Source organism: Chamaea fasciata, unplaced genomic scaffold (assembly GCF_029207755.1).
Source record: "Chamaea fasciata isolate MVZ Bird 193981 ecotype frontalis unplaced genomic scaffold, bChaFas1.0.hap1 SCAF_6, whole genome shotgun sequence".
NCBI lineage: Eukaryota > Metazoa > Chordata > Aves > Passeriformes > Sylviidae > Chamaea > Chamaea fasciata.
In genome coordinates, this window is record NW_027094091.1 from 46,733,338 (window position 1) to 46,744,352 (window position 11,015).

General features: G+C 38.5%; 1 protein-coding gene across 1 annotated transcript in view; it reads left to right on the plus strand.

Moving 5' to 3' along the window:
- Positions 1–2,299, plus strand: part of COL25A1 (collagen type XXV alpha 1 chain) — a 298,968-nt gene extending 296,669 nt beyond the window's left edge. The window contains exons 35-36 of the mRNA XM_066186248.1: positions 417–455; positions 1,768–2,299. Of these exons, the coding sequence (XP_066042345.1) occupies positions 417–455; positions 1,768–1,803 (75 nt within the window). The 3' untranslated portion in view covers positions 1,804–2,299. The remainder of the gene's footprint in view (positions 1–416; positions 456–1,767) is intronic.
- The last annotated feature ends 8,716 nt before the right edge of the window (positions 2,300–11,015 follow it).

Below are 11,015 nucleotides of genomic sequence, written 5' to 3' on the forward strand. Positions count from 1 at the left end.
TAAAAGTGATAGGATTTTTTTCTCACTGATCTTGTACATTCAGATACAGATTTTTGTGAAAAAAAAACAGATAGTATTTAAAACAACATGTAGCCTGAGCTCTAGCAGCAATAAGAAACTGATAAAGAAGTTCTAATGATTTAGAGAAAAACAAATCTTTAGAGCAGAGAAGTGCATGTATGTATTTACAGTGTAAACCTTCTCACCTTTGCCTTTTCCTTCACTTTGAGAATAAGAGAGGAAATAAGTTAACTGGTTGCTATGTTTTAGACAGAAAGTCAAAACTGCTTCAGCTGTTCTAACAGATGTTGATGAAATGTCTATCCTAGCAAACTTACTTAAGCGTTTTTCTTCTTCTGTTTTTTTGTTTTGTTTTGTTTTGTTTTGTTTTTTTCCTTTTATTCCCCTTGAAACAGGGTCCTGATGGATTACCAATGCCTGGCTGTTGGCAGAAGGTAGGATGGGCAGAGCTTTTTCTTTTCAGGAGCAGTATGTCCTTAGCTCACAGAAATGCCTGTCACAATCGTACTGAACAGTATGAAGATACACCTCCGAACCTCCTAGACAGACATACCCAGCAATGCAAGATCAGACCTCTCCATGACAGTAGTTCATGTGATAATGTAGTAGTTCATGTAACTTTATAGAATAATTCATTGAGGCAGTACTGTAGAAGTAGTTAGTTTCCTGGAAAGTTCCAAAACTTTTCTTTTTTCACATGAAGACTCACACATCCTTTGGTTTCTGCGGATAATCAGTGCTTCCTATTCATCATAAAAGCTCATGGATGTGGCATTTTTGTCAAGTATTTCTGTCCATCTATTATTATATTGGTTTTCTGGGATACAGAAGGACAGTGCATCCTTTCCTTTTCTTTGCCTTACTTTTCTGTTCTTCAATAAATCCCCCTGGGTTTTGTGTTTTATGGCAATATTACCTGGCAACATTATTTTAGACAATGCTCGATTTAAAAACATAGCGTTCAGAATAAATTAGTTGGAGGGATACTGACATATAATATATCAGATAACATGAAGCATAAGTGAAATCTCGGGTGCTCTGAAGAATAGTTGGTGCTGAGGAAATAACTATCAATATTTTCAACTCTGCTTTGCAATCTATGTATTTGTAATAGATGTCTGAAATAACTTACTAATTTGATTAATCTGTATCTCTTTTTGTCTCTGCAGTGACGAATCTAACCTTACAAGCATGAAGTTGTGTATATAGTGCTCCACTTTTTTTATTTATAGTTGAGAACTGAAAATTTGATTTTACAAGTCTGAGATATGTTTACATGTAGCAGCTTCTACTTGTTTGCAATAGTCCATACATACATCTTTTTTTCACCTACATCTGCAGTTAGATGATACAATAACTGCAGGATAAACCCGCAGATTGTCTCTCTAATGAGAGAGAGAGATCTCAAAACAATAATCAATTATAGAAATTAGTATTTCTGTAAGTTCTTTTGTTTTGGCTTGTGGATATGCATGGACAATGAGTGCCATGAACTAGTTTACAAGAAATTGTGACCAAATAAGAGCAAAATGCTATGAAATGTACTGTACCAGCTGCTGTTGGAGTTTACTGACTTGGCTTCCATGTCCATCTTAAACTTGTCACTGATTCATGACACCGCATCTGCTCATATGAACTAAAAGCATGAGTTTGTGTGCCAAACCTGCTTGCTGTGTGATCATGAGTGGCTGTTCACGGTGACCTTTGATTCCAGTTTCTGAGTCGTTTTCCTTTTGTCATCTCAAGGGAGTCACACCATGGCTCATTGCTAAAAAGAGATAAACCAGAGGAGCATAGAAAGAGGCCTTGAATTTTTGGGAAATAGCATTCCAGCTGCAGGTGGATGGCTTCCAGTCTTGCGGGATACTTGGCCCCTTTGATCAAGGAGGGACCCCCGCCTGTTGGTCAGCATCGGTTTTGCCTTGCACTGCTCACAGTCGTGAAGACATTCACCGTAGGCCCTGTCGAGTCCTTCATCAAGTGGGACAGAATGTTGAAGAAGAAACCGGACTTCTCTGTGAGTTGTTTGAAAAGGTTACAGAGGTGCTGCAGGGATCATTTGATGGCAGACACCGCCTGAGACTAGAAGCTTCTCAACCTCACTCGAGGATGGACAGAGTATATATACTCTGCATATTGTATTTTGGGACTGCTGGAGGAGAAAGCACTCTTGAGGTGGGGGTGAATCAGATCATCCTCCAGAGGAGGATAGCAATGGAACTGACCAGAGATGTATGTATCATGGTGTGGTTTTCAGGTTATTCACTTTAAATTACACATAGCTAGCTGAACTTCTCTACAGGATATTGGAAGCAATGGTTTGTTTTGTTTCCTTTTCCTGTTACTGTTGCCATGAAGAATGCATTTCAATAATCTATTCGACATTGGTGATGATGGCATTGAAGAAAATACTTTCAAGCCACATATTCATCTTGTTTCAGTATTAAGAGATTTTATTTCAGTCTTTGAAGCCTTTAGGTCTAGAAAAGAGAGTTTATTTTTGTGTTTCACAGAATGATGTATTCATCTTGTTCCTTTTATGTTGTTACGGTGATTTTAGTGGACATTATTGCTCAAAAAACATTGGAGAGCAACAATTCTGTGTGATTATCACTGCACGCTTGTCACCACGCTTCACTGTTAAATGTGTTGATTTTTCTCCCTGTTCAGATGGCTTTCTAGAGAAACTTTTTCTTCTCCACTTTTTTTCATTGCTAGGATTACGTAATTTGTGCACATTTGTAGTTTTGCCACGAGGTATTTTTTACAACTTTGAGTCTTCATATGGTGCACTGAAGTTAGTTTGAGAGATTAATTTATGAGAAATGGTGCCATATTTGGCAGATGGAAGTTCTTTTTATATCACTTCTGTTCCTAATGTATATAGCAGGATCATCCCAAACGATTTTAGTTATTTTTTGAAGAGTTGTCTTTCAAATGTAGACCAAAACTAAAGTTGAAGAAGACAACTGATCTTCATTCATATGAGGGCACGTTATGCCCTTCTTGAAACGCACATTTTCCCTTGCTCCATCATTTCTAAATCATGTGAAGATGGGGTCACACTTTTTATATTGCTTCACGATCTCAGATCAGTGGAAATGCCACTACAATGGAATATTTCTTTTTGATGAATCTTTATTGTCATTTTGGTATATTGGAGTCAAACCCAGCTTTTCATTGAGGAAAACCCAGATTTTTAAAGCAAAAAGTCAATTTATTGGACTCCAATTAGTAGTATCTTTTTAATAAAAAACAAAAATCTGACAATATACACTGAACCCATCTGTATTTTTACTGCTCAATTCCATCTTTCCAAAAGTAAGAAGTAAACAAGTGTTCACAGAAATAAGGAAATATGTTTTGCTTTCCCTAAATTTTCAGAGATGCAAGTATCAACCTGTTTGAACAGTGATGATTGCAACAGTGAAAACCTTCAGGTGGCACAGACAGAATATAAAATGTTACCAGAGTGTTACAGCAGTAACGCTATTGAGGGCCTTTCAGGAGGACAGGAGCAGCACCCTGTAAGCCTCTGACTTGCCACTCTCAGTCTGCTTGTTTAGGCAGCACTGTGTCAAAAAAACCAGCTGGCTGAGGAGCAGGCTGCCTGCCTGAGAGAAAAGAGTTGTTCGTCAGTGTCCTGGCTTGGGACATTTGGCTGGGTATGTGGTAGATGTGGAGATTAGAAGCTGAATTTTTTTTATTATATCGAATATTGGCAATCAGTACAGTAAGATGAAATATTTTTAAAGGTCCTTCAGAGTACTTACATGCAAAATCAAGTAGGATGTTTATTATCTGGCTAGATAATTTAGCAACTCCATATTGAGACTGTCCACAAACAAAACTCATTTAAGGAATAGCAACAAGATAAGTAATGCTGTCATAAGCACTTTCTTTTTCTTTTTTAAATTTGTGTACCTATACTTTTTAACTGCCCTTCTAGCATCCATTTCTATATGCACCAATAAAGCTTGCAGAGCTTTGGTCCATGGTTTTGTCATTCAGGAAATAATTATAAACACTACTGTTAAGTGTTAGGCAAAACTCAGTTCTCCTTTAACTCCCTGACACTGAGACCCTACTGAAGAAACACTAAAGCACCTTCATTTGCTTTCTTTTCTGTCTTGTAAATCAATTTCTTTATTAAATTCCCAGCAGGTAGGAATATTTTTTTTCCAAATAATATTATTTGGCTTTTTTAGTCTTTGTGTTGTTCAATATCATTAAATGTTCATTCCTTTTAAATGACCATGAGTGAGCAGTAGATAAAAAATTTAACTTGAAAGGTTGAACTACATGCATAGATTTGGCATTAATATTTGTGTATCATATTGAATTGACATGAAACTTATCCATATCTAGAAAAGTTGCATGGTCAGTACAAGGAAAAAAAAAGAATTTGGATTAATATTTCATCAAGAAAAGCACCCTGTGAAGACTTGCAACGTGCTTATTTTGTTCAAGAAGCCACTATTTCTGGTGCTAGTATATCTTTTTCCTTTTGATGGCAAAGCTACAGTTTGAACTGCCAGTGTGTTGTTGTATCTTTTAGTGGCATTCCTCCAGATAGATATGATTTGTTTTGTTTAGTTTGTAACAGGAACAGTAGTTCCTCTACCAGTGTTTTCAGTTGTAGAAATGTGTAGTGGTATTAGTCTACACAGTTTCTATATCTCTGATTTTCAGGTATGATTAATCCTTGTTTATTTTGAGAGTTTTCAATATGTTTCATATGAAGTTTTGTAATTATCTGTTACTCCAGTGCATTAAAACCAAATTGTGCAGAAGTCCTGCTACAGAGGCCACAAATCTTTTAAGCACTGTATGAATATGTCTGACATACATGGTCTTTGTCGTCATATTCTTGGACTAACTATGGGAAAGCTTTTTTTCAGGATGCTTTGGACAACTTTTTATTTTTTCCTGAGGTAAAGCATGAGATGTTAAATCACAGAGCAATGATACAATGTATTTTTTGATTTATAATTTTATTTATTGCTGGTCATGATGTCAAATTCTGATAGTGTAGCAAAGCAGAATGATACTCTTCATCCAGCTGTTCTTTTAGTCTGTGGTGTAATTAGTATGAATGAGTTTAAGAATTATCAAATTCATATATCTGCACATGTGTAAAGTATAGAGTTGGAAAAGGAATCATTATTAAGATTGATGTAGTGTGGAAAGTTAGCATTGGCTCCACTGAGCATCGCACCCATGGACGGTGCGTGTGACCACCAGTTACTTGGTTATGCCACCAGAGAAGCAAAGCAACCCCAAATGAGATCAGCAGACCTTTGATCCTCATGGGAGGATGGTGCTTGTAAGGCTGGGGGCTGTGGCAGGACACGTGGCTGGGATCCTGGATCTCCGTGGGGTGTGGAGAGAGTTGTCCCACTGACCGCCCCAGAACTGGGATCCTAAACCTGGCTCAGCTGTTCCAGGCTCCTCCCCTGGCTGTGCCTCCCCATCCTCAGCAAGCACCGGAGGACAGAGATGCATCATCTCCTTGCAAAGCTCTTTGAGACATGCAGGAGGTTGTGCTTTGTAATGAGGTAAATATTACCACCTTCGGCAGTGAGGTTTTGCCTAAATCAGGACTACTTCAGTAAGAACTGCAGAGATATTGTCAGCCTGTTTATTGAAAGTGATGAAGAGGTTCAAGGCTTGCAGGAGTTGACCCTTCCCTTCAAATTTTCTGATCTCTGCTGCTTGAACATCTTAAAAGTAAACTTTTAAATCTCTGTATTTTACCTAATAAGATTCCTAAATTTTCACACTAAAGACTCACGCAAAACACATCTGCAAAGATAGTGGTCAAAAGAAAGTCTAATTTGTAGTCATTGCAAAAATTCTATTTCAGTGACTGGAATTAAAACTAACACTGATTTTTTTTTTTCTTTTCTGCAATTTGTTTTTATGGATGTCAATGTTGCTGTAATGTACAAATGAAGGTTTTCTTGCACCCTCTGTTATTAAACTATTTTACGTGGTGGTTGGATTCATTAAATGCAGTTAGAAACAAGTGCCTGCCACCATCATTTCTGAAAAAAGATACTCTACAGAAAAAGTGGAGTTTGTATTTTAAAAGGGATTTGGAGAGTTGTTTTTGTTTTATTTTGTTTTTAAATGCATCCAGTTATCAATGCTGCTTGGAAATTGAAATTTCTTTGAAAGCAGGGGGCCTTAACCTGGGACCGTTAGTGTTTTACTTGTTTCTATTTAAAAAAGAAATTGTATTAATTTCCCAGATCCCATTGGTACTTGCACACTTCTCTGAAGTATTATGGAGAGTTGGGTTGGTGGAAGAATGTTTTACATATTGTTAACATACATGTGGATATTCTTATATTATTGTACATGTTTGGGAAAATATCACACAACTTTAAAAATGTTGCTAAGATGTATGTATCTGACTTTTTCCTTTGGAAAATATTATATATTTTTATTTGTATTTTTTACTTTTTTAAGTTCATCTATATGTGCCGTTATTTTTATATTGCAAATGGTCTCATAAATGAAGTAGAAGAGATAAAAATACAAAGTAATTTGGCAAGTATTTCAATGCTTGGGGAGAAAAATACATGGGTCAGCATCATATTATCAATACTAGAAATATTTTGAGTGTCTTTGCACTGTAAATAAGTCACAAGACCTCTTTTGATGAGTGCAAGCTTTTAGTCACCCATTTTAATTTGTTATTATTTACCACTTTCTTGTGGCCACTGGTCTTGACTTAATTGAACCCGATCAAACAGCATGCTTTTGTTTTTATTATTAAAATTTCTCCTTGTTTTGCAGCTGAATATTGTTTTGTTTTCTTTCAGTTTTGTACTTCAGGTTTTGTTTCTTGCTTGTGAGAAGTTGATCTTCAGAATTATTTTTACACTATTTATGATTTATTTTCATAATGTAAAAAGTGTGTAATTATTAAAATATTAATCCAACCATTGGTGCTGATTTTGAATAGTTATAAAGTTCTTAATGTTGGTGCAAAAAACTGTTTTAGTCTGTCTCAATTGGAAAATGTGTGTGCTGATTTGTGCCAACCTGGTGTTTGAAGTCTAGGGCAAGTTGTGTCAGACATTCACACAAAAATCAGGGCCTCTGCCACGTGTTCCATTTTCCTGCAGTGTGCTGTAGGAAAACTTACCTTCCTCGTCTTCTTCTTCCTCTTCTTAATGTCTTTCCCCTTCAAAGCAGTGTCTCTTCTGTTATCTTTTCTAAACAGGCAGCCCAGGCTGTGGAGATCCACAAATTATGTAAGGAAGAAGCTTTGCTGCAAAGCTTGGAGACGTTCCTCACTCTGGGAAAGTTGCAGGGATCTGTGTATTAACCAGAAGTTGAAACTATTGCTTAGGCAAGTTCAGTGGCACCCTGGGATCTAAAGAAATAAAGCTGAAAATCAGCAGTCTCCCTTTTCTGTTGTTCTGAAGGTGAAAAATAAACCTGAACTGCTAAGAAATAAAGATGTGTGCAGTGTCACAAGTAACAGTGCAAGCTAGAAAATGTGAGGGTCTCTTTTCCACAGATCCAGCTTGTTCAGAAATGATGGAACATAATAATTATTACAGAATGGTATATTTTTAAGCACCCTGGTTAAAGAAGACATAGGTCTGCAGGAGCCTCTTTGAACGAAAGATTTAAAAAAAAACACTGGGGGACAGCTGTAATTTCAACACATTATTCAAATGTTTGGATTTTCTAAATCCCAAAATATTTCAGGCAAGCAACATTCCACGTCGTTTCCCTTTCCATCACCTCAAAAATGCAGTCACTGTAGGTGGAGGGGCTTGGCCTCTCCTATTAATTCTTGCTAATCCCTATAAATGTCCATTAATCTTATCTAGCTCTGGTTTAGACTCTTGACGGGACTAAAATATCTTTGGTCCCTTTCCAGGATGAGGTCCTTCCAGCTCAACGTGCTGTGCTCTGTCAGGCTGAGCTTGTGGTTCTGAATGCTGCGAGTGCTGCTGCCACCGCCCCAGCTGGGCAGCCCTGACCCAGGTGGTGTCCTTGCCTCAGCTGTGGCTACTCTTGCCCTTTTCTTACTTTCATCTTTCTCCTTTCTTCTGCCTTAGTAGAGAAATGCAGTTCTGGATGTCCTGCCAAAACACAAACAAGTGTGTTCTGAACTGCTGCCAGAGCCAACACCTCGTGGGTTTCCCATTTGTGCTTTGACAGCATCCCTGGTTTTTTTTCACTTTTGTGCTCCCTTTTGAGCTTTAGATGCTTTCAAGGCAAACCTCAGGTAACCAATATCCTACAGCCTTTACATCCTAACTGCAGTCATGGGACATGACTTTCCTCTGGCATTGTCTGCTATTCCCATGCCTGCTTCATAATTTTGTGATGTGCCAAAGCACATGCAGGACTGCATGTGAAATGCCGGCCACTTCTGCCTCTTTTTTTTAACGGAACTTTAATTAAAGACTATTATGCAACTCTGCCTTTTGGACCTATTAAACCTGCTAATCCCTACCAAAATAAAAAAATAATGCAACAGAAGTGGCTTTTTAAGTCCTCATCTCACACAGCTTTACCTTGTGGCTCAGTTATAATAACCACACACAAATGCTTAAAAAAAAAACAACCCAAGGAGCTGATAAAGCATTTCATGTTCCAGCGGGTAGTAACAACTGCACCCAAATAAATATTAAAAGAAAAACAAGGGAATGCCAAAACATTTAAGTCATGTTACTGCAGGCACTCTTTCTGTCTTCCCAGGATTACTAATTTGTCTACCTTTGGCATCTGGGAATTTTCAGATGGAGTATTCACAGGGCATTCTACTTTCCCATCCCTTAGATGCCGTCAAAAAAAAAAGAACAACCGGTGTTTTGCTTCATATGTATGTATCTATATATGTGTGTATATATATACACACATTCACATATAGATACATATGTTTATATATTTGTCTTCATGTGTCTGCTTGAACATATATAAATGTGTGTATATATATATATATATATATATGACCAGTAGACTTCAGAGGATACTGTACACAAACCTCTTCCGAGAGATCACTGTCTGCTAGTTGCTTTAGTTTATCTCCCACATCAAAGGTGGGCACAGTTCCTGTCACATAACCAGGATGTGGGGTTTTGTTCTTGTGCTTACACCAAGATAGAATGTTCAGTAGCCAGTAAATACCCTGATTGTTTTGGTTTTTTTTTTTTTATGTGCACGTTACAGCTTGACTGACTTTCCAAAGTGCCCACACCTAAGTGGAGCTGTCACGAGGTCTTTCTGAGATCACCTTTGGCTGCTCCCTCCTGGAGCTAACAAGTATCTAGTAACTTCTTGCTAGCTTTTAGGATCTCTCTTCTATTTGGTGTACTAAAATCGTTGTGAGGTAATTGATTCTGTTTGAGATAAAACTGATAAAAACAAATGTTGACAACACAGCCTGTGCTTAACTGACTTGGGGCCCTGCTGGACTGGTCACTGCAGGAATTTGCAGGCAAGTCCATTCCCCTTCCAGAGTAAATGCCAAGCAGCTGCCTGTCCCTGGGAAGGTGCCGACAGGCATGGTTTGTCCATCTTTAAATTTCTGTACTGAAACAGATCTTCAGTGCAGATCAATTTCCATGGCAAATCCATCTGCAATGGGTTTACTTGTCAGGATGCACCAGCAATATATTGTTTTTCAAGAGGAACTCCCTTGCAGTTAAATAGGTAGCTAGCCAGACGTACCTTACTTGGATACTTTGGGTAAGTGTTAGAAACTGTCATTTATTCCTTTTCATCCTTCATACATGATACCAGGCTTCTGGTTTGTGGTACCATGCCAGGACAAAGCCCATAAACAAGCGTGGAAAAAAGTAAATTAAAATGTTAATAAAGCAAACAGAGTAGGATGGAGTAAACAGCATGGTTTGGTTTGCATTTTTGGTTTTTTACTAAAACACAAGTATTTTGGAAAAAACAAACAAAAAATATTGTAATCCTACTATATATCATGGAGAGATAGTTGCCAGTATTTACTGCATAGCATTATGAGGGCAAGTGGTGCTGCAAAGGCCTGTGTCTGGGTCAGGGTCTCTTCTGATCTTGGGAGAGACTCCACACATGAGACTTGGCAGGCTTGCTCCTCCTCATAGTATTAACAGAGTGTGAAGACCTGTGTGCCAAGAGGGAGGGATATTTCCTTGATTGTTAAGCCCCTTTCCATGGCTTTGAAGGAAACAACCTCCCCCTTCTATTTCACCTGCCACTTCAAGCTTTATTGGTGAAGTTTGCTTCAAGCAGTTACTAAGCTAGCTATGAGAAAACTTGCTTTTGCTAAACCTGAAACAAAAGCCCTGATACAAGGCTGTCAGTGCATGCTTCTAAAGAAGTAGCAGCACAGTATTTTGCGCATCCCTTAAATTTGTGGTCCAGGGTTTCTGTATGAGCAAGACCAGGCAGATCAGCATAAACAGCTGAGATTTTCTAGTGTTGGCAACGGCAGCAGCCCTGGAGGAAGGGACAAGACTCTGCTCGGCACCGACAGAGGGCAGGCACCAGCCCGGTGTGGGAAAAACCATCTCTCCTGAAATGCCTTGGGACTCACAGACTTGGATGCTGCCTGGCCCCAGCCTTTCTGTACATTGCTGGTACAAAGGGGTTGCTGCTAATTCGGTATGTAAGGTGTAGTACAACTTGAACTGCATCTACCCTATGCTAAATATGCCCAGTTTTCAGAGGTTCAGGCAAAATGGAAAAGCATTGCAGAGAACATTCCTGACAGGCTCTAGCCTTGGCTCTGTTTGGATTTTAGCAGATCTAAATGCCTGTTCTCTTCTTGAGGACCCATCAATGAATTGCATCACTGGCTGTACAATACTGCCCTAGCTGACAGTTTTGGCAACTCCTTCATGTCTCTTTAAGTCTTTTTGCCTGGACAAGGCACTGAAGACAGGCAGCATATGTCTCTGCTGGGATATAGAGGTGGAGCTGCTATGACTTCTACTCTTGGTTGGTGAGGCAAGGTTTCCAATGGAGCA